This window comes from Kogia breviceps, chromosome 8 (assembly GCF_026419965.1).
Source record: "Kogia breviceps isolate mKogBre1 chromosome 8, mKogBre1 haplotype 1, whole genome shotgun sequence".
In the NCBI taxonomy this organism is placed as follows: domain Eukaryota; kingdom Metazoa; phylum Chordata; class Mammalia; order Artiodactyla; family Physeteridae; genus Kogia; species Kogia breviceps.
In genome coordinates this window covers 799,861-822,368 of record NC_081317.1, presented here as the reverse complement: position 1 = coordinate 822,368, position 22,508 = coordinate 799,861, and the positions used below count along the sequence as shown (strand labels likewise).

Genomic DNA, 22,508 nt, shown 5'->3' with positions numbered 1-22,508 from the left:
TAGGTCCATGGATGAAAACTCCCAGAGCCTCTTACTCTGCAACGGGCTCCCCGTCCTCTCTCTGACCCCGGACCCCCCAGGCCCCAGCCCCTCCAGGCTCTGGGGCAGGCACCCGGGTCATATCCACCTGGTGGGGGAGGGCGGGGTCGAGACCTGGGGTCCGGGGCGCAGAGGCACCCCGCCGACACGGCGGAACGGTGGCACACCTGCCCGGTGTCAGCTCCAGGCCGAGAAGGCCCGGCCCATCCCACAGCCCACAGGCGCTGGAGAAGCCGCGCGGGGGCGCAATGACGGGGAAATCCCAGGGGCACCGTCTCGAGCAGAAACACCACCGGCCGCGCAGCCACACCAGCGAGATATGCGCAGGTGCGAGCAGTGTGGGCATGACGTCACCGCACACGCACGGAGGCGCGCCCTGGGATGTAAGCCCGCCCGCAGGAGCAGCGACGGCGGGCGCAGGCGCAGTGGGACTCCGAGGGCGCGGCAAAGGCGCATTGGCTCAGAGCGATGGGCGGGGAATCGACGGCGCCGCGATGGCCGCCTACCGGCGTCGGACCTGTCGGCCTCACGGCCCAGCTCGGAGCCTGGCCTCCTGACGACGCCGGAGGGCGGAGCTCCCCGGCCCGCTGCCGCTGCAGCTGTCATGTATCCGCCGCCGTCGCTGCCGCCGCGTCGGGACTTCATCTCGGTGACGCTGAGCCCCGGCCGGAGCTACGACGGCGGGCAGGGCCTGAGGCGGCGCTCGTTCTGGCGGGTGAGGGGCGGCCTTGGGGCCTCCCCGGGGCGAGCGTACGAACGGGGCCGGCCGCGCGGCTCCAGGGGTCCCAGGCTGTAGGGCCGAGGCGAGACTGGCGGAGCCTGAGTCAGCACACGCGCGCTGCAGGTCTTTTCCCGCTGCCCACGTGTCGGCCAGAAACGGTCTCCGCGTGGGTTTGCATTCTCCTCGAACGTGGGCCCGTGCGGTGTGTCGTCTGCAGCAGTATCGTCCCAGCCTGCGGCCCCTGCCGAGAGGCAACTTCTTCCTCCGGTTCAAAAGCAGCAGAGCCCACGCTGGGCCTCCGGAACTCCTCGTCGTCCCCACGGAGTGTGTCACGGTGGGAGAGATTTCCAGCTGTGCTCTTTTCAGTAAAAATGTCACTGTCTGTCTCTCTCTCTCAGAAATGGAAGCAGCTGTCGAGGTTACAGCGGAACGTGGTCCTCTTCCTGCTGGCGTTCCTGATGCTCTGCGGCCTCCTGTCCTACATCAGTGTGGCCGACGAGTGGAAAGGTACCAGCTCCACGATTCCGCAGCGACCCGTGGGGGTTCCTGAGGGCGCACTAAGCGGCAGCAGCGCGATCTCGCAGCTGCAGGAGGCATAGACGTCAGCACGTTGGCAGGAAGTCGAAATACAGAGAAGCCTAGAGTGCTCCCAAGCCCCGGCTAGGAGGTGGCTGTTAACTTGGGGTTGTGCGACTGTTTCGCAAATGTCTGCTGTGAGGACCGGCATCTCACCCTGTCTGTCTCACAGTGAGGTTCAGGTCCTGAGGCTGAGCGCTGAGGCTGAACGCGTTGCGTGGGTTTCCTAACACGCGCTACCGGGAGCTGGGAAGGGCCGGGCAGGGTGCCCAGTGAAGAGGTGCAGGGTCCCTTCTGAACTGCTCTAGGGTGGCTTCTTTGAGGAGGAAAGCTAAAGAGCCGCTGTAGCTTTGCTCCAGTAAATGGCCCGTGTGCCACCTCGTGCCCTTCCCGAACCGGGAAACACGAAGGCAGAGTAACGGGGATGTGGGCGGGGATAAGGACAGAAACTGCCAGGTGCTTTGGAAGAGAAAGGTTTGATTCCCTTTGGCCGTGCTTGAATTGCTTGAAGTGCCCTCTTCGGAGGTCCCGCCGCGTCCTTCCACGCGGAGCCTTAGTTGTGTGGATGCTCTCCGGGCTTTGTGGCGAATCCGAGATAAAGGAGATTCTCTCGTTTAGCCGTGGGCAGCAGGTCGGCGGAAGGGCCGAAGGTGAGACCCGCAAATGCACCCGTCTTGCCAGCTCCTCGGAGAGCAGCCGAGAACCCGGAAGAAACCTTCGCGGGGGCGTCACCTCAGGTACTGTGAATAAGCTGTACGCGGAGTTGTAGCCCGGGCCCGTGGCAGAAGCTCTCGGAACAGTACGTGCTGTTCCAGAGCGACTGGGAAGGATTCTTCTTCTTACCGTTTGTTTGAGGTTTTAACCTCACACTCCTTCCTCTGGGCTGGTTGGATGAAGGAGACGGGGGGAAAGGAAGAGGGCCATTCTCTCCCTCATTTTCTTTGTGCATCTGCTGTGCCGGATCCTTGGTAGGTGTGAACGAGAGCCGTCCCTTTTCTGTGGGAGCTACTGGCGGGGGACACTCAGGCGGGCGCTCCTCTCGGGACCCGCCCCAGACCGAGTTGCTGGGGGCCCGAGCAGCAGTCGGGGCCTGGGAGAGAGGTTTGGGAGCACGCAGGTGCGTGCTGCCTGTTGTCCAGAAAGGGGGAGGGAGGGGCGAGGCCTAGTCCTGGGGCGCCTTTGGGGGTGGGGAGGTGGGGGCGGAAGGAGGACGTGGACACTAGAGGGCAGTCTGGGCAGCCGGAGAGCCAGGGAGAGTCCCCTGCAAAGGGCAGTGGCTCCAGGGGGGATGGCCTTGGAGAGCCCGGGGCGCTCTGCACCTGGGGACACCCTCCACTGCGGGTTGGGGTGTCCGTCCATGTGCTCCGAGGGCCCCCCAGGGAGAGGATCCTGGGACAGGTGCTGCAGGGCGGCCCCGGGGAGAGACAGGCGGCCGTCCTCCCCGTGTCTTACTGGAGGGTCTGTGGGTAGAAGAGGGAATTTCTCCCTTTGGAGCCGTGAGCGTTCTCTCCGCCACTTCTGTGGCTGCTCTTTTGCCTACTGACCTGCACAGTCCTGTGAAAGCGGAACGCGGCACGTTTCCCCAGCGAGAGACACCTTCCCACACCTCAGCGTCCACGACCCGTCTCTGGTGTCTAGGAGGGGCTGGACGTGAAGGGCTGAACGCCCATGTCTCCCCTGGCACAAGTCCTGGGGCCGCTCGGACCTTCTCTTCCACTCAGACGCCAGCACTCGTCCCCAGGACGTGTTTGAGCGATGCAGCTTTGTTTCGGCCAGACCCGCGTTCTTGACCCGGGGGACCCAGCTTGGTGGGGTTTGAATCTTTGGAAGGAGAATGTCTTCCGGGATGCTCCATGAGGTTTCCACGGATGCTGAAAAGCAGAGACCTTTCCACTCACCAGTCAGCGTCCTCACTTCCTGGAGGAGTTGCCAGTCACGCACACTGTTCAGGGCTGGCTGGGAGCCGGGAGGGGCACTGCCCTCCCCGCAGCGCTCTGTCACTGACCGGCCACCTCTGCCACACCCTTCCGAGGATGCAGCTGGGGCGTCCGGGCGCGGGCCTGCGACGGTACTGTCTGCGGCTCCATCCGTGGGGCCGTGCTGGCTCTCACCCTGCAGGCCCTGCTACCCTCAGGCTCTGACACGGGGAAAGGTCCCTGCCAGGGGCTCAACCCGCGGTGCAGGGTGGCACGTGCCCGTCGGCAGAGCCTCCATCCGGGTGGTCAGGGCCGGGAGCTGGCGAGTAAGGGGCTCCTCCCAGAGCTGCCTGTCGTACGAGACAGGACAGTGATTTCCGCTGGGCAGTCGCAGCCGCTCCGCCAGTCCGCAGCGCTCCCTGCGTGGGGCCGGTCAGACCGGGGGCCGCGTCCCCGACGCGCGAGTGAATCATTTCACGAGTGACTCCGGTCTCTTCTTGGCTCTGTCCAGAAGCCTCCAAGGCATTTCCGACGGGGACCACCCAACCTGCAGATTAGAGCCCCCGACGGAGACGCCAAGGGCCAGAGGCAGGAGGAGGCCCAGAGGAGGGCAGAGGCAGCCGGCGCGGCTCGCTGGAAAGACGACGCGCAGGGAAACCGCGCCAGGTACCAGGAGCCGCAGAGCGGGACCGAGTGGGGCCTCAGGGGCCGTCAGGCGGTCTCGTGGTGTTTCTTTTCCTGGAGAGCAAAGAGGAGCGGCCTGACGCGTAACGCGCCTTCTGCAGATTGCGTGTGCCCCGTGGGGGGTGGGAGGGCGGGGCAGGGCCCCCTCGTGTGGAGGCCGAGTCTGAGCCCAGCTAGGCTGTGACCTCGACCTCGAGCTCGGGGCATCAGCACCTCGGCCCCTGCTCTGAGCGCGCGCTCCTCCTGCTCCAGCTGGACGGGCGCAGGGACCGCGCCGGAGCAGGGCACCCAGCTCCCTCCGAGAAAGGCGGAGGCCCCGCCCAGGCCTTCCCCGCAGGCCCTCCGGCCAAGGAGCAGGCCAGGTAAGGTCCGGCCTGCGCCCTCTCGGGCCTCCCCCGGGCACTCTGAGGGTGGGGGCGTGTGGACACGCACAAGAGCGGCAGGGCGGCGGGGGGCTCCCGCCGTCCCTCCGCGCGCCGCTCAGCCTTGGACACACAGGTGCGAGGATGAGCGCGTCTCGGCGTCAGCACCCCTCAGAGCTTTGGTGACGACGTGGGGCTCCTCGGCGGCTGTCGTCCCGTGTCCGGCGCTGCAGCCGCACGGGAACGTGTGTGCGGGAGGCTCGTTTCCCGCCTGTGTCCGGGCAGCCAGGGGCCTGGGTGCTGCGGTCCTCATGTCGCCCCTTGAGGGGTCAGCCTGTCCTGTTCCCATTCCACGGAGAGGAGAACCGAGTCTGGGTCCCCACCGGGACCCTCTGCTCTCGGTGCTGGAGCCCCCAGGGAGGACAGGAGAGCCCGGAGTGGGGACTCGTGGCCACGCACGTGGGGACACGGGGAGACCGTGTGGGGTTAGAAATGGACGGCAGAGCCGTGGGTGTCGACGCTGACGGGACGTGTGGTGACGCCGTGGACACGTGTGTTCGCCTGCGCGGTAGCCCCGTGTGTGCGTTGGTCCCCCCACGTGGGGCAGGAAGCAGCCTCTGGATGCGCCCCGAGGGTGCCCTGGGGAGTGTCCGAGCGGCCTTGGCGGTGTCTGCTCCTCGTTGGAAGTGCCCGCGGCTCATCGGGCAGGGCGCAGCACTGTCCGGGTCACCAGTGCCTGTCACGTTTGAGGTCCCCAAACCAGACTGCACGTTGCAGCCGTAGTGGTCCCACGGCCTCCGATGCTTTGCTCTGCAAGTGTTCACTGCCCCCCGAGGGTGGTCCCCGCCGGGCCCCGGTGGGGGCGGCTGGGCCCGGGCCAGGCAGCGGGTCCTGCTCAGACCTTCACTGCAGCCGTGGTGGCCCCCGTCGGCCTCACTGTCCGTGGGGCCGCAGGACCGCTCTGTCCGGGCACCCACGCCGCGCTTCCCTCCTTGCAGCCCCGCAGAACGAGCGCCAGAAGGCCGTGGTCGCCGCGTTCCGCCACGCGTGGGCCGGATACCGCAAGTTCGCCTGGGGCCACGACGAGCTGAAGCCCGTGTCCAAGTCCTTCAGCGAGTGGTTCGGCCTCGGCCTCACGCTGATCGACGCCCTGGACACCATGTGGATTTTGGGTCTGAAGAAAGGTATCTGCTCATCCCTAGCATGAGGGCCAAGCTCTCATGCGTGACCCTCGGGCCCGAGCGAGCCTGGGCTGGGAGGTGTCCACGCGCCGTGTCCCACTGGGCTGCGCCTCCCCTCGTCCTGGGTGCCAGGGTGGCCGTGCTGGCCCTGGGCGGGTCCTTTGTCCCCTCACATCCAGGCGGCCAGGGGATGCTCGGGACAGGCGTCCCCTGCGCCCCCTGCCGAGAGCTGAGTGAGGCTGTAGGTGGGCTTCCAGGGGCGTTCCCAGCCCGTGTTTCTGTTGCAGTCAGGCGGGGCCCGGTGGTGGGAGGTGACACGTGATCTGACGGAGTCGCCAGCGCCCCGAATCTCTCCCTAATGTCCTCCTGTGCCGCGCAGATGGGGCTCAGTTGGGATGGTGTGTCTCTAGGTGGTTCTAAACTGGCATTTTAAACCTCTGCTTTAAGTTTTCTGATTGGGCTGAGGACCGCCTGCCCCTCACTCACCCTCGTGGCCTCTGTAGCGTGGCTGTGATTGTCGAGCACTTGACCTCGTGCTGCATGGCCTTCCCCCAGCTGCACACTGGCTCCGTTTTATTTGCGGGACTGGAAGCCTTCAGGGTCCCCTCTTGCACTGGGAAGTGACGTTGAAACCCTGCAGGGGGAGCGTGTGGCCCCAGAGGGAGCGGTCAGGGAAACGCTTGGACTGTGAATTTGTTCCTGAATCTGTGCTGTTTCACGTGATAGAATTTGAAGAAGCCAGGAGGTGGGTGTCCCAGAAGTTATTGTTTCAGAAAAACGTGGACGTCAACCTGTTTGAGAGCACCATCCGGATCCTGGGGGGTCTTCTGAGCGCCTTCCACTTGTCCGGGGATGTCCTCTTTCTGAAAAAGGCTGTGAGTGTCCCGGCACCAGGTCGGCTCCCGTCCTGGGGGCACTGGGGTCTCGAGTGCTGCACAGTCGGTCCTTTTCTCGTGGGGTCAGGGTGGGGAGGCGTTTGTTCGCAGTCTCCTCTCCCCCCCACGCACTCGAGTCTGTTTCCGTGCACGTGCGCGGCTCAAGTGGCCCTGCCGTCTGCAGGCATGGTCACTCCGGGCTGGTTGAGTCCAGCTCGGTGTTTGCAGCTCTTCAGGGGTGGGGCCACGTGAAGCCAGCAAACTCATCTCTCCAGTGGATTAGATGGAAACGGGTGACGGGTTAGTGTCATGCCATGGCGACAGGCCACTCTGGGACAGGAATCATTGACTCATCGTTGTGTTGTGTATCAGGAGGATTTTGGAAATCGGTTAATGCCTGCGTTCCAAACACCCTCTAAGATTCCGTATTCCGACGTAAACATCGGCACTGGAGTTGCCCACCCACCGCGTTGGACCTCTGACAGCACGGTGGCCGAGGTGACAAGCATTCAGCTGGAGTTCCGAGAGCTCTCTCGTCTCACGGGAGTTAAGAAATTTCAGGTACGGAGGGGCTGTACTTCCAGCTGGAGTGGGTTTGCAGCGGGGCTGTCTCTGCTTCAGTGGGGCAGGTGCAGGTCTGTGTGGCATGAGACCAGTGTCGTGTTTGGTTTTGTGCCACGTTTTTCCTGGTGAGTCCCATTATCTTGTGATATCAGAGGTGCAGGCATGAAAGGCATTGACTGCAGGGTGAGTCCTCTGCCTGGCCCCAGCCCTGTGCAGTCCCACGTCCTTAGGGTCCTGGCAGTGGACGTCTTGTCGTGTGGTGCTCTGCGTGGCCTCAGGTCCACCTACTGTTGTCCGGGACTCTTCTGAGCCAGCGAGGGCGGCCGGCTCTGTCGTGGCCGCTGCCGTGGGATGTGTGGAGTCACCGGGTTTTGAAGCCAGTTCAGTGCAGATGACGTTGTGGCCATCCCAGCTGTGGCACCTGGACTGTGCCCACGCACGTGTCTGTCCTGGGTGGGCGGCTGGAGCGGTGTTGCTGGCATGTCTCCTGCTGTGTGGCGGGACCAGCAGGTGCACGTGGCACGGAGGGCTGACTTGTTTTTTGCTCTTGGCTCTCCGTATGTTATTGCCTCTAGCAGCGTCTGCTCGCCCGCCTTAGGGCCCCTCCTGTGGACGATGTCTCTGCTTGTGGGCCTTCCTCTAAGGTTGATTCTATTCCTTCAGCCTTTTTTCTCCTCCTTTTTTTTTTTTTTTAAAGATGGCATTTTAATTTTATTTTTTTTAAAATTAATTAATTACTTATTTTTGGCTGCGTTGGGTCTTCGTAGCAGTGCATGGGCATCTTATTGTGGTGGCTTCTCTTGTTGCAGAGCATGGGTTCTAGGCGTGCAAGCTTTGGTAGTTGTGGCTCCAGGGCTCAGCAGTTGTGGCTTGCGGGCTCTAGAGCACAGACTCGGTAGGTATGGCGCACAGGCTTAGTTGCTCCCCCACCATGTGGGGTTTCCCGGACCAGGGCTCGAACCCGTGTCCCCTGCATTGGCAGGCAGATTCTTTTTTTTTTTTTTTGTCGTACGCGGGCCTCTCACCGTTGTGGCCTCTCCCGTTGCGGAGCACAGGCTCTGGACGCGCAGGCTCAGCGGCCACGGCTCACGGGCCCAGCCGCTCCGCGGCACGTGGGATCTTCCCAGACCGGGGCACGAACCCGTGTCCCCCGCATCGGCAGGCGGACTCTCAACCGCTGCGCCACCAGGGATGCCCTCCCTTGTTTTTAATTGAGATTTAGTTTATAGATCAAGAAATCTTGTCTTCTTTGTATACATTGCGTGTACTGACGTGTTTGTGACCATCATCGTTACGTAATTCCAGAACAGTTCCCTCACCCAGATTGAACCCAGCACTGTTTGCCGACCCCCCTTGGCCGCCGCACAGGGCTGGGCTCTGGCACGGGCCCCATTCTGGCCAGTTCGTGTCCCTCCTGCAGTGACTGCAGTCTGGGTGTTGAGTGAGCACGGTGTCCTCAGGGTGCCGGACTGGTCCGAACCCTCCCTTTCCCAGTGCAGACAGGCTTCATCGTGTGGGTTGACCGCCTGTCTGGACGGTCACCTGCTGAGCTTTGGCCTGTGTCCCATTGGGGATCTTGACAACACGGCTCCTGTCGGGTCCCGTCCCGCACAGACGTCCTCGTGTGTTGTCCAGCCATACTTGTACCTCTTAGTGGATGTGCGATTGTCTTGCTGGATCGACTTTTCTGACAATCAGTGGTTCGCCTTTTGGGTTTGCGTGTGGGGCTGTTATGTATGTTCCGTGTAAAGTGCGTCGTCAGGTCGCCTGCCCATCAGCGGATGAAGGGGTCGCGTGCATGTTCTCAGGATGCATACAGGCGCTACGGCGGCTACTTGCTCCTAGGATGTCCCCCCAGGGCGGGGCTGAGAACGGTGGCGAGGGCGGGTGCCGCCCGCCCTGCTCACCGCCCCGCCCTCCTGCGCCGCAGGCGGCCGCGGAGGAAGTGGCCCGGCGCGTGCACTCGCTGCGCGGGAAGAAGGACGGGCTGGTACCTATGTTCATCAACACCGAGAGCGGGCTTTTCACGCACCTGGGCGTGTTCACCCTGGGCGCCAGGGCCGACAGCTACTACGAGTACCTGCTGAAGCAGTGGATCCAGGCTGGGAAGAAGGAGACACAGTGAGGCCCGATTCTCTGCCCTCGGGGTGGCCCAGCCCTCGGGGTGGCGGGAACGGCAGCCACGCCACCTGGGGCCGGGCCGCTGCGCGGGGCGGGTCTCCTCACAGCCTGGGTGCGGAGCCAGGGCCCGGCCGGCTGCTGGGCTCCGCGGCTCGTCAGTGCGGGCAGCCGGGGTCTTCCTCGGGCACGTGGCCGCCCGTCTGGCGCCCGCTCCCGCGGCTGCCTGGGCCTCCTCGAGCCGGCGCCCCGGCCCCGAGAGCGCGCGCTTTCCTGGGGAGCAGGGTGGCGCCTTGTCCGGTTGGGGGAATAGAAATTAACCCTCACGAGGGTGCTGGGGTTGCCGCAAGTCTCAGGCCCGGGGGTGACAGTGACCCAGAATCAGGGCAGCTCCGGGCCATCACCCACGGGTGAGACGAGGGTGTCACCAAGGGGGTAGCCCGCGGGCTGGTTCAGAGAACCAGCGTGGGCGCGTCGGGGCCAGGGGCTCGGCAGAGACTGGTCTCTGGTGGCCCCTTGGGGCTGGTTGGGAGGCACGGGCCCTGGTGAGGGGCGGGGGCAGCAGCCCACGGGGCTGACCCGGGCCTCCACGCGGAGACTGCCGGGCACCACCCGAGACAGGGCAGCCGCGAGAAAGGCGACGGGCGCTCAGGGTCGTGCCTTTCCCCGGAACACGGGGGCCGTGCGCCCGCCTGGCCTGAGCACACGGGCCCCGCCGGTCTGCACAGGCTGCTGGAAGACTACCTTGAAGCCGTGGAGGGAATCAAAAAGCACCTGCTGCACAGATCTGAGCCCGGCAAGCTGACGTTCGTGGGGGAACTCGCCCACGGCCGCTTCAGCGCCAAGATGGTAAGCAGGAGCGCGGTCTGACGCGGCCTAGCGGTCCCGGGGCTGAACCCTTTGTCCTTGACCTCGGACGGCTCCGAGGCTCTGGACGTCGGAGGGGACCACGTGACGCTGGCTACGGAGCGTGAGCCGTCACGAGTGGACGCGGGCTGCACGGCCCGGGCTATCCCGTGCCAGGGGGAGCTGAGGTCTGTGTGGTGCCAGGGCCCCTTCCCCAGAACCCCCTGCCCCCCCAGGGCCCCGCCCCTGCTCCAAGCCCCGCCTCCCATGCTCCCGGGAGCCCCGCCCCCAGCTCCCCCTCCCCCTGTCCCCCTGCAGCTGGTGCTCCATCGGCCGCTGGGAGCTGGAGACGAGGGAGACCCGGGTCGGCATGTGCTCCCCGGGAGCTGGTGGTCCTTCTAGCAGCTTCTGCCCTGCGTGCGTGGGGCCCCCGGTGTGCGGCCTGCAGTTCAGTCCCCTCTTGGAGCCCTGCCGGCACTCAAGCCTGTTGGCTCCTGGGAACGTGGGCGGCCTGATAATGCAGGACCCGTGTGGAACCCGTGAGGCCGCAGGTCCACAGTGGTGAGGTGACCCTCTGATTCCAGGACCACTTGGTGTGCTTCCTGCCAGGGACGCTAGCTCTGGGCGCCCACCACGGCCTGCCTGCCGACCACATGGAGCTGGCCCGGGCACTCATGGACACCTGCTACCAGATGAACCGTCAGATGGAGACGGGGCTGAGCCCCGAAATCGTGCACTTCAACCTGCACCCCGAGAGGTCCCGTAAGGACGTGCAGGTCAAGGTGAGCCGCGCTGGGGCCGGTGTGGCTCAGGGGCGCCAGGGCAGGGCCGTGGCAGGGCTAATCCTGAGCCCGCATTCCTCCCCAGGCGGCCGACAGACACAACCTGCTGCGGCCCGAGACGGTGGAGAGCCTGTTCTACCTGTACCGCCTCACGGGCGACCGCAAGTACCAGGACTGGGGCTGGGAGATCCTGCGCAGCTTCAACATGTACACGAGGGTGAGGGCCCGCCCGCCGCCTGGTCCTCGCCCCCAGCTCCTCACCGCCACCTGCCACGTGGGCTGGATGGGGGAGGCCCCACCCTGGCCGCGGGGGCCCAGCTGCGCAGCACTGCCCTCAAGGTGTACATGACCGGGGGCCAGGGCATCCCTCCTTCCTGTCTCGGGGGGCAGCCTGTGTGGGGAGGGTCCCTGCAGTGGCCCGAGGTGCGCAGAGCGTGTCCGTCCTGGGTTGTCTGTGTGGCCTGGGCAGCACTTTCCCACCCGGAGGTGACTTCTGGGCCTCTGCTCCCCAGGGCAGGTGCCACGACCACCCCCCCACCTGCCGTGCTCAGGCCCAGCCGCCCATTGTACAGCCGGGGCCATGGCTCAGAGAAGGTCCCGCCCTGCCCAAGGCCCACTGCCTACCCCAGCAGAGCCGAGACTTGGTCTTTGCCCTGTGGCACGTGAGGTGCTGGGTTGTACACTCCTCGGGTGACCTCAGGGCTCTTGCAAGACCTGTACAGGCTCTGGGGGTCGCGCTTTCCATCTGGTCACTTGCACTCTGCTGCCATCCCCCAGGGTGTCCCTGGAGGAACCATGGCTGACCTCCGGAGCGGCCAGTCCCCTTGTGGGCCTTGGTGTCCTCACCGCCCCAGACCCTGCCCTGGGGGGCTGTGTGCGCTGCCGTGGGGCAGGGGGCTCTGGAGGCTGCCTCTAGCCTGCAGCCCTTGGAGGGCTGAGCCAGCGTCGTGACGCTGTGGCCTTGGCTCTTGTGCAGGTCCCCTCGGGCGGCTACTCTTCCATCAGCAACGTCCAGGACCCCCGCAATCCCCAGCCCAGGGACAAGATGGAGAGCTTCTTTCTGGGGGAGACGCTCAAGTACCTGTATCTGCTCTTCTCCGACGACCCAGACCTGCTCAGCCTGGACACTTACGTGTTCAACACGGAGGCTCACCCCCTGCCCATCTGGGCCGCCTCCTAGCGCGGGGCGGCTCCCGAGCGGGTGCTGCCCGGGGACTGACGAGTCCTGTCGTGGAGGGTGCCTGTCGGCAAGGCCCTGGCCCTGGCCTGGGCTGTGTGGTGTCCTCCCAGCCGGCTGGACGTGCTCCAGGCCGGGCTGATGACAGAGGCCAGCGGCAACTGGGCCAAGACGTTTCGGGGCCTCATAGCTGCTTGGGGTGGCCACTGGGCTTCTGGTGCTCTGCCACGGGTTCTGGGCTCCTTGCCTGGCTCACGTCGGGACACCATTAGGAACAAGTAAGGAATAAATCAGCACTGTGAGTTAGGGAGGTCCCGTCCACCCGGGGAGCCTCTTCCTTCTTCCTGAGAAAATCAAATCACGACTGCATTCCTGAAGCCCGCATGCCCTCCTGCTGGCCGTGCGGGGCTTCCTGGGGGTCCTGGGCCCTCTGGTCACCCTGGGCCACACTGGGTCCCCAGAGCCCATGATGAGATCAGAGACAGGAGCTGAGGGGACAGCCTGGGTACAGCTCAGCCTCACGGCCTCACAGCTCGTGAACACACCCCAACCTGGGGTCTCGGGGCATCTGTGACCTCGTGGGGATCTGGGCCCCTGGCCGGCCGTGCTGCTTACACGTTGGACTCAGGGATCCTCCCCTTGCCCTTGCAGGGGCGGGGCTGGGCGGGCAAGTTCACCGCCTCCCAGCCAGCCCTGATTGATGGACTTTTCAGTGGAGATAAAAGTACATTTGTTCTAACTGGCACCTGCTGTGTCTTTGTTTCTGGAATCGCAACTGTGAGAGGGGGAGGGGCGGCAGGGGCAGTGTTTGGGTCAGGTCTGACGTGTCCAGAGGTCAGCTTTGCCCCTGCCCCTGGGGGGACATTTGGGAGTGTCAGCCCCACAGGGCAGGTGCTGGCCAGTGGCGCCCAGGGTGACAGTATGCCTGTGACGGTTGCCGGCGCCAGCGAGCATGGCGGGCCCCACCTGCTCTGCCCGCTTTCCTGGCGTGTGGGTGTCCGCATGTGGGGCTTCTTCTCAGGGTGCCTGGTCAACATATATCATTCCTTTTTTAAAAAAATAAATCTATTTTATTTAATTTTGGCTGCATTGGGTCTTCGTTGCGGTGTGCGGGCTTCTCGCTGCGGTGGCTTCTCGTTGCGGAGCAGGGGCTCTGTGGTTGTGGCTCACGGGCTCTAGAGCGCAGGCTCGGTAGTTGTGGCACATGGGCTTAGTTGCTCTGCGGCACGTGGGACCTTCCCAGAGCAGGGTTCGAACCCGTGTTCCCTGCATTGGCAGGCGGATTCCTAACCACCGCACCACCAGGGAAGCCCTCATTCCTTCTTTAGCTGGCTGCGCCCATGCCTCAGGACTGACCCCGGGGTGGCTTTCCAGAGCGAAGCCAGGATCCTGGTCCTCGGCTGGCCCTATAGCTCCCAGGCCCTGGTGGCCCTGTAGGACAAGCCAGCCCTTTGTCCGTGTTAAATGTGGAGACTTTGTTCTCACTCCTAGAAGCCTCTACACAGGCACCGGACCCGGGGTCAGGCAGAGCCTGGCCTGCCGCCGTGGCCCCTTCTCCGCTCACACCTTCCGCGTTCACCCTCAGGGCTGCCGCCCTCCACTGGCCCAGGGCCCTGCAGGTTCCGTGCCCGGTAGGTGCCCGGCAGGCGCGCAGGCCCGTGTCTCAGTCGGCCTCTTGCCCTGCGTCTCACGGCTGTGGCTGCCTGCCTGGCAGGGCCTCCCCAGCTGGAGGGCGCGGTGCGCTCCCCGTCCCTACGCTGCCCCCCGCCCCCCGTACCCCAGCGCAGGAGCCTCTTGGGCAGCGGTGGGTGTGGGACTCGGGACAGCAGGGTTCCCACACGGTGGGCCTGAGTCCGCTGAGTGAAGCAGACTGCCCCCCAGGCCCCGCCCAGGCCTGGCCCCAAGTCGGGGGACTTGTGGGCTGCAGGGCTCCCCAGACAGACGCAGTGGTTGGGGACGAAAAGGACGAAAGGGACAGCTGAGAAGGGAGGTGGAGAATCACTGGGGTGGCCTCTTGTGGCGGTGTGGCCTGGCCAGCCGCAGGAAAGGCCGGCATCCCCCGCCACCCAACACACAGATGGGAGCTGAGGATTCTGCTTTATTTATCAGCTGAGTTTAGGAGGTGGTGTAAGCACGTTCACTGTGTGCAGGGCCTCAGGACAGGACACGGGACACGACACGCCTGACAGGCCACCAGTGTTTGTCCGGCCTCTCCCTCGGGCAAGGCCCTGCCCACCCTGGCTGAGCTCCAGGTTCAGGAGGTCGGGCCGGGGCTCCTCCCTCCCTTACTCGCCTCAGGCTCCCAGCAAGTCCTCTGTGGTCCTGCTGCGGGAGCACCCCTCAGCCTCCGAGCCCCCGTGCTATGCCAGCCGCAGCCGTCGCTCACGCCTGGCTGCCTCGACCCACTTGCCGATGAGGGTGGCCTCTAGACTGCGTGCCTCCACGACAGACGCGGGGTCTTCTGGGTGGGACGCTCTGAGGAGCGGGCGTGCGGGGGACTCAGCAGGGCTGCCAGGCCGCGAGCCTCACACCACCCTAGCCCACGTCCACCCATCGGCACAGGCCAGGTACTGCACTCCCTCCCCAGGCGGGACTGCACCTGAGGTCCAGGTGATGCGCTCCCCCGTGGATGGTGATGGCGAGGACCGACGTGCTCAGGTTGCTCTGAATCTGGATCGTTGAAGGAGCCTCCGTGTCAGGGGTGCAGGCTGTGCTCTGGGCCTCAGCCTCGCAGCACAACCTGCTGGGAAGCTGCACGTCCCAGCTTGTGGGGTGCAGTTAAAGCAGTAGTTTGAGGTGACTGCATAGACCTGAACAGTCCCATTACAAATGAAAGGTGAAGATTAATGAGCCAGAAATCAGGTCGCCATAAGATGTCAGGAATAGAACCAACAAAGGGAGAGGAGGGAACAATGAAAACTGGGACACAAATCAAGGAGGTACAGAGCCAAGAGTGCTGGGACCCACACAGGGGCAGCGACTTCCTGGCCGTGACTCACCCCTCCCCCTGCCCAGGGGTCCAGGTCACCGTTGGAGAAGATGATGTTGCTGGCAGCTGTGAGGTCTGAAACGGACAGAGCAAGCAGTGGTGGGGACCGGGTGGGGCCCCCCAAATGTGTGACCCAGGGTCTGGATCAAACTCCAGCTCTATCCAGGAAGTGTGGGAGAGAGAGGCAGCTCAGTGCACGGGGAAGGATGCCGCCCCACCCCTGCCTTGAGCCTCACCGCCTCCCCCAAAACTGGTCTGCAGCCAGTCCTGCCGGGGCCACACGCCCCACGTGTCCAGGCAGTACTGCTGGCGCAGTGCTTCAGTGAAGGGTAGGTCAGGGAAGATGTCCGACACGTTGTTGCTGGAAAACGTCAGGTTGATCTCAGTGCAGGCCTGAGGGACACCCGCACCACCATCAGGCCAGGGGGCCAGGACACCACATGTAGCACCCCATACCTGGCAGTCCCAGACCCCAGCTCGCCCATACCTGGTAGTCCCAGGCCTTGGCATCAGGGCCCAGGCCGCAGCCCGTGGGGTCGGCACAGACCTGGTACTGCAGGTAGATGTCATAGCAGGGCTCCGTGCCCGAGGAGTTGTACACCAGGCCTGGGGGAGAGGGGTCCTGGGGCTGGATGCCGGGACACCCACCCTGCCCCCTTGGACGGGTCCAGCAGGCGTCAGGGGCTCTGGAGTCCTATGGGCCCAGTGAGGAGTGGGGCGGCTGGGGTCTGTACTATCAGCTCCTGTCCTGCTGTTGAGGGCAGCTGGGCAGCCCACTTTGATGTTCGCCCTCCCAGCAGGGGGGGCTGAGGTGGGGTGTGCTGCCCTTTGCACTGGGGGCCTACCAGAAGGCCCCTGGGTTCGTGCTCTCCAGGCTGGGCCATAGCGGGGATGGCCACTTCCTGCCCCAGGGGCCAAGTGGAGGCTTTGCGCTCCCCGCCCCAGTACGGCCCTCACTGCTGCCCGCCCGCTCCTCAGCCCACCCACTCCCATGCCGACACTGGGCCCCTCACGCTCGACACCAGCCCAGGCAGGTGGGTAGACGCACCGGCCAACGATCGGAGCCCCTTGATCCTCTGGCTCTCAGTCAGCAGCCGGTCGCAGCCAACCTGTGGGTGCCAGCAGAGCCCCTCAGCCGGCCACCCCCCTCGAGACCTTCCCTAGTCCCAGGTCCCAGAGTGGATGCAAGGTCCTGGGGCTGGCCAGCTCTGACTACCCCAGGGCAGCCGGGCCCTTCCCCGTCCACAGGACACTGCGCTCCCCGGGCTGCCGCCAGCCAGGGGTGGGAGCCTCGCCTTGACGGGGTTCGCCGGAAGGTGTCCCACGACCTCGGCAGGGTACGGGTAGTCCATCATGGCCAGCAGGGTGAAGGCATTCCGGGCAAACGCGAAGAGTTGGGTCAGGTCCCCCGGGCCAGAGAGTGGCGAGCAGGTGCCGAACTCCTGGCTGACCGTGTCATAAGCTGCCAGGAGGAGCAGGACAGGAGCCTTTGGAGTCTTCAGGCACACGAGGGGGAGGGGGAATGAGGGGCAGGGAGGCAGGGGGCAGCCTCCTCACCTCCCTGTAGGAACAAGTCCTTGATCTGCCGGAAGGCGTCCCGCACGGCCTGGGCACACTTGGGACTCTGGCCCTCAAAGTCCTGGAGAAAGGAAGGGTGTGACTGCACCCGCCGCCTGGGCTGCCTGGGGCAGGGCTCGGGGGCCAGAGGCTTCACTTACTGCCGAGACGTCCCGGAAGAACTGGTAGGGGTCACCGAGGCCTGCCACCGCGACGACAGGTGCGCTGGCCGCCAGTGCCCCCGCCACGAGGTGGGGGTACTTTATCCTCATGTAGGCGCTGAGCATCCCCCCATAGCTGGGCAGGGGCGCAGGGTTAGCTGGGTGGCTCCCCACGCCACCCCTGCAGCACCCCGCCCCCGCCGGCCCCAGTGCGCCTCACGACGACACCTGCCTCCTCTCTCCTTTCTCAGAGCCCCCCACCCCATGCCTCCAAAGGACCCCAAACTTCTAAGACCCACAGAAATTCTGGCCGGGGCCAAGCTTGCATTTGTTCCGGAAGAGAAAGAAGACAAGGACGCACCTCCCGCCAAAGGCGATGGCGGGGGCGTCCTGGGCCCCAAGTTCCTGCCGAAGCGCCCGGAGCAGCCCCGCGTAGTCGGCCAGGGCCTGCTCCACCGTCAGCAGCTCCGTGTACCCGCGGCACCTGGACCGCTCACCGAACGGGAGAGACTTTCCGTAGTACCGCTGTGGGCAGGCGACCAGACCAGGGGTCAGTGACCCCGCGCCCCGGTCTGGCCCCCACTCCCACCCCCAGCCCCAGCCGGTACCCACGTGCTCGGCAAAGACGACCAGGGCCCCCTGCTGCGCCGCCAGCTCCAGGATGAACCCTGAGTTGTTGGCGAAGGACCACACGTCCCCCTCGTTGCCCGTGTAGAAGAATATCGGCCCCTCGCCCCTCTTCCAGAACTTCTCTGTCGGATGGAGGCGAGGGCGCGGGTGAGGCGTGCGGTGCCCGTCCTCATCCGACAGCAGGAACTGTCCCCAGAGCGACCTCACCTGACAGCAGGAACCGCTGGCGGAAGGTCCTGTTCCCAAACCTCTCGAAGTTGAAATGGTCCAGGAGCTGCTCGAAGTAGGCCTCCTGAAAGTCAGGGTCCGGGGCTCTGTGGGCTGGAGGGCACAGCGCTCAGCGCGGGGACCGGGGGTGCCGGGTGGGGGGCCCGCGGGCCGGCACTCACCCCCGGCCTCCAGGCTGCGCAGCTGCACGGCCAGCAGCAGGGCCAGGGCCCAGGGCAGGGCCGCCTGGGGCGGGCAGCTCATGTTCGCTTTGCCCGCCGGCTTCGGGTCAGGTGGGCGGGATCACGTGACCAGCAGGAAAGCCCTCACGTGACGGCCTGGGCGGGGCTGTGAGCAGCGCTGCCCTCTCCTCCCGGCCGCCAGCTTCCGGGTCCTCAAGCTTCTGGCAATTCTGTGTCACCATGAAGATGGTCGCTATGGGGGCACAGGAAGTGGGCTGAGGGCTCGAGGGCCCGGTGCTGGGGCGGGGGACGTGCCTGCCCAGTCACCTGTCCTCTAGCGGCCACTGCTGAGGGCCGGGCGCCATGCCACACACGCACCGGGCGGGAAGCGACTGCCCCACTGCCCAGCCGCCTTCCGGCCACACGGCGTTGTCCTGGGTCGGGCCCCCCAGGGGAGGGTCACTCTCAAGGGCAGGGTTGGGGAAGGCCGCCTCCTGAGCAGCTGCTCAGAACGACCCCTGAGAGGGAGGGAGGGAGCCTTAGGAGGATGGGGGTGGGGCCTCCGTCGAAGAGGGTCGGCCGCCCTGGAAAAAGAGCCTGTCCTGTCCGAGCAACAGGGAGGGCCCGTGTGGGTGGGCAGGGGGCGGGCGAGCGGGGGCCTCGGAGCCCAGGCAGGAGTTTGGGCAGCTCGTGGGGGTGGAGAAGGCTAGGAGGCCAAGCTTGGGATCTGGGACCCTCTCCCCTCTCCCTCAGGCCAGCCCCCACATTGGCTCCGCAGCACCCAGAGGACGGAAGGGCCACCTCTCCCCCGGTGCCAGTCCAGGGCCTGGTGAGGGGCCAGACAGGCCAAGCTGGGCGGCCCGCTCAGCACCGGTGGGGCCGTGCTGACCACAGTCCTGCTGGGTTCGTGGGCAGTGAGCCAGGCCCAGAGCAGGTGGGGAAGGTGAGCCAACCATTCCCACTCCCAAGACTGTCCCCGGCTAGCTCGACCCCCACGCTCTGCCCAGGCCTGGACTGTCTGATGCTGGGACGGCCCAGGCTGGGCTGGGGTCCTGGGCTCTGGCCACAGCCAGGAAACGGAACCAGCTGGCCCTTTGGCTTCCCCTCACACAGCCCCAGGACTGCTGCTGTGGCAATCAGCATGGTGACAACGACTGTCCATCACCTGACACCACCCTATGGGTGTAGTCACCCTGAGGTCACCCAGTGGCACACCACAATCATCCCACAGTCCCTGTCCCCATCCCCATGTCCTCATGTCCCTCATGTCTCCGTGTCCCCATCTCCCTGTGTCCCTGTGTTCCTCATGTTCCCGTGTCCCCGCCCTTGTGTCCCCATGCCCCCTTGTCCCCATCCTCGCGTCCCTGTGCCCAGGTTCCCATGTTCCCGTGTCCCTGTTCCTGGGCGCCCATCCCCGCACCTAGGGATGCCTGTCCTGTGTTGAGAGAGCTACACTTGAAGGCCCCCCACGGCATCTTCAGGGTGGGGGCCAGGACAAGACACAGGACTCACAGCCCCTCCCCCTGGATGGCAGCCCCTCCCCAGGCTGCTCCCACTTGCATCTCTTCCTCTATCTGCTCAGAGGCCTGATCCCAACAGCCCCACCACAGACCCTCCACGTTCCCTGCTCCCAGCCCTCCAGGCAGCTCCTCCACGCCTGGGGTGGGACTGAAAAGGCCCAGAGAGGTGCATTCTGATTCCCTCTGAGACTGTCCTGCCACACCTGGTGACCCTGAACACTCGGGTATGGCTCGGGGTCCAGGGCCCTTCCCCCAACTGCCTGGGGCCACTGACTTTGGGGACAAAGCTGGGGCCTGACTCCCCCTCCACAGCCCACAGATTTGGGGAGCCAGGCCCAGTCCCTCATCACAACCTACTCTGCCCATTTCAGACCTCAAAGCTGCCAGGAACCAAGGGTGGGGAAGGGGGATGGATGGGAGGTACCAAAGTAGGTCCCAGGGCTCTCAGCTCTGGCCCACGCAGCACCTGCTGTTATGGCCATATTCGTGTGTATGTGTGTATGTGTGTTAAATTATACACTTTCAACCACGTTTAAATGCATTGGCTTTTTCCCCCCCAAACACAAATATCCTTTTACTTATTTATTTATTTATTTATTTGGCTGCGCTGGGTCTTATTTGCAGCCTATGGGATCTTTAGTTGCGGCACGCGGGATCTAGTTCTCTGACTAGGGATAGAACCTGGGCCCCCAGCATTGGGAGCGCAGAGTCTTAACCACTGGACCACTAGGGAAAGTCCCTAAATGCATTGGCTTTAACACATCATCATTATTTCTAAAACTAGTTCATTTTTCCAAACAGAAACCATTCACTCATTAAACAGCAACTCCCAATTCCCTATCCCCCAGCCTGGGGTGACCTCTATTGTCCGGTCTCTATGAATTTGCCTATTCTAGCTACCTCATGTAAGTGGAATCATACAGAATTTGTCTTTTTGTGTCTGGCTTATTTCACTGAGCATGACGTCTTCAAGACTTATCTATGTCACAACGCGTCAGGATTTCCTTCCTTTTTAAAGGTAAACAATATCTCATTGTATGGATGGACCACATTATGCATAGCCATTCATCCATCAGTGGACACCTGGGTTGTTTCCAACTCTTGGGTATTGTTTAAAATGCTGCTGTGAACCTGGGTATACAAATATCTCTTCAAGACCTTGCTTTCAATTTTTTGGGGGGTATACCCAGAAGTGAGATTGCAGGATCATATGGTAATTCTATGTTTCATCTTTTGAGGAACCTCCATACTGATTTCCACGGCATCTGCATCATTTTACATTTCAACCAGCGGTGCACAAAGGTTCAGATTTCTCCACATCCTTGCCAACACTTGTTTTCTGTTTAACAGCAGCATCCCATGAGCGTGAGTGGTCTCTCATTGAGATTTTGATTTGCATTTTCCTGATTAGTGACATTGAGTATCTTTTCATGTACTTATTGAACATTTATAAATCTTCTTTGGAGATATGTCTTGAATGGGCAAGGGGTGTCCCCAAGCAGGTCCCAGCGCTCTCAGCTCTGATCCACGTGGCACCTGCAGTTATGCCCACGTTCATGTGTGTGGGGGGGGGGGGGTTAAATTATACATAACATATAATGTCCCCTTTTGACATTATAAAAGGTGTTTTCATTCTTCATTTTGTTGAGTTTTAGTTTTTTCTTAATTGGGGTTTTTGTTTTTGAGGTTTTGTTGTTTGTTGAGTTTCAAGAGTTTCTGTTTTTGTTGTTGAGTTTTAGAAGTTTTAAAAAGTATATTCTGGGGCTTCCCTGGTGGCGCAGTGGTTGAGAATCCGCCTGCCGATGCAGAGGACACGGGTTCGTGCCCCGGGCTAGGAGGATCCCACATGCCACGGAGCAGCTGGGCCTGTGAGCCATGGCCACTGAGCCTGCGCGTCCGGAGCCTGTGCTCCGCAACGGGAGAGGCCACAACGGTGAGAGGCCCGCGTACCACAAAAAAAACAAAAACAAAAACATAAAAAGTATATTCTGGTTATTAAACCCTTATCAGATTTGTAGTTTGAAAATATTTTCTCCCATTCTGTGGGTTGCCTTTGTACTCTTGATAGTGTCCTTTGGTGCACAAAAATTTTTACTTTGATGACATCCAACATGTGTCTTTTGTTGTTTGTGCTTTTGGAGTTTTATCTAAGAATCCATTGTCAAACCCAAGGTTATGAAGATTAACCTGTATTTTTTTTGTGCTTTTAGCTCTTATATTTAGGTCATTGATTCATTTTGAGTTAACTTTTTGTATATGGTGTGAGGTAGGGGTCCAACTTCATGTGGAAATCTAATTTTCTCAGAATCATTTGCTGAAAACAAATTATTTCCCCCATTAAATAGACTTACTACTCTTGCAAAAACCAATTGCCCACAGATATATGAGTTTATTTCTAGAGCCTTACTTGTGTTCCATTGGTCTATATGTCTATCCTTATGACAACACCACACTTTTTTTTTTTTTTTTTTTTTTTTTTTCACCACACTGTTTTGAACACTGTGAGTTTGTAGGAAGTTTTGAAATTGGGAAATGTGCGTCATCTAACGTTGTTCTTTTCCAAGATTATTTTGGCTATTCAGGGCCCCCCTTGCAATTCCATATGAATTTGAGGATTGACATTTTAATTTCTGCAAAAAAAAAAAAAAAAGAAAGAAAAGAAAAAAGAAACACTGTTGGAATTTTGATAGGGATTGTGTTGAACCTGTACATCACTTTGGGTAATACTGACATCTTAAAATTAAGTCTTCCTGGGACTTTCCTGGTAGTCCAGTGGTTAGGACTCGGTGCTTTCACTGCTGGGGCTGTAGTTTAATCCCTGGTCAGGGAACTAAGTATAAGCCATGTGGCGCAGCCAAAAAAAAAAAGGAACTTTCTACCCATGAACAAAGGACATCTTTCCACTTATTTATGTTTTCTTTAATTTATGTCAACAATGTTTTATGGTTTTCAGTGTACAATTAAATCACCCCCTTGGTTAAATTTATTTCTAATTATTTTATTCTTTTAGATGCTATTTTAAATGGAATTGCTTTCTTAATTTCCTTTTGAATTATTCATTTCAGTTACACAGAAACAACTACTTTTGCTTGTTGATCTAGTACCCTGCAAATTTCCTGAATTTATTATCTCTAGTAGCTTTCTTGTGGATTTTTTGGTGTATATCTTCTAGATATTTTCTTTGCTTACCAGGGAGATTGCACTTAACATCCTAAATTTATAACAGCGTACTTCAGGTGGACAACTTCACTCAATCACATAAACTATGCTTCTAAACAGTTCCACCTGCTTTATGTTGTCATTGCAAATTACATGTTTGTACACTGTGTGCACAATTACATGCATTTGTAATTATTGTTTATGCATTTGTCTTCCAAATCATGTAGTAAATAAAAAGTGGAGTCATAACCAAAAATACAGT

General features: G+C 61.6%; 2 protein-coding genes across 5 annotated transcripts; one reads left to right on the top strand and one right to left on the bottom strand.

The window, feature by feature from the left end:
* Positions 1–513: 513 nt before the first annotated feature.
* LOC131761984 (endoplasmic reticulum mannosyl-oligosaccharide 1,2-alpha-mannosidase-like) lies at positions 514–12,919 on the top strand. 2 transcript variants are annotated; one of them, XM_059073348.2, is made up of 13 exons: positions 514–754; positions 1,159–1,267; positions 1,955–2,073; positions 3,764–3,918; positions 4,189–4,298; positions 5,297–5,482; positions 6,206–6,354; positions 6,727–6,915; positions 8,849–9,039; positions 9,765–9,885; positions 10,467–10,664; positions 10,750–10,881; positions 11,641–12,919. In XM_059073348.2, exons 1-13 carry the CDS (start codon positions 644–646, stop codon positions 11,842–11,844), a joined length of 1,974 nt encoding a protein of 657 aa, XP_058929331.2. In that variant the 5' UTR covers positions 514–643; the 3' UTR covers positions 11,845–12,919. The 2 variants fall into 2 exon arrangements, with proteins under 2 accessions (XP_058929331.2, XP_066896335.1); XM_067040234.1 differs by lacking the exon at positions 4,189–4,298.
* A 1,000-nt stretch (positions 12,920–13,919) lies between these two features.
* DPP7 (dipeptidyl peptidase 7) lies at positions 13,920–17,709 on the bottom strand. 3 transcript variants are annotated; one of them, XM_059072333.2, is made up of 13 exons: positions 17,568–17,708; positions 17,386–17,499; positions 17,161–17,300; positions 16,910–17,073; positions 16,549–16,684; positions 16,388–16,469; positions 16,126–16,292; positions 15,879–15,939; positions 15,318–15,436; positions 15,067–15,223; positions 14,841–14,905; positions 14,441–14,511; positions 13,920–14,316 (listed from the first exon to the last, which is right to left on the bottom strand). In XM_059072333.2, exons 1-13 carry the CDS (start codon positions 17,647–17,649, stop codon positions 14,202–14,204), a joined length of 1,473 nt encoding a protein of 490 aa, XP_058928316.2. In that variant the 5' UTR covers positions 17,650–17,708; the 3' UTR covers positions 13,920–14,201. The 3 variants fall into 3 exon arrangements, with proteins under 3 accessions (XP_058928316.2, XP_066896338.1, XP_066896336.1); XM_067040237.1 differs by having other exon boundaries at positions 17,386–17,492; positions 17,568–17,671; XM_067040235.1 differs by having other exon boundaries at positions 17,161–17,492; positions 17,568–17,709.
* Between the last annotated feature and the right edge of the window lie 4,799 nt (positions 17,710–22,508).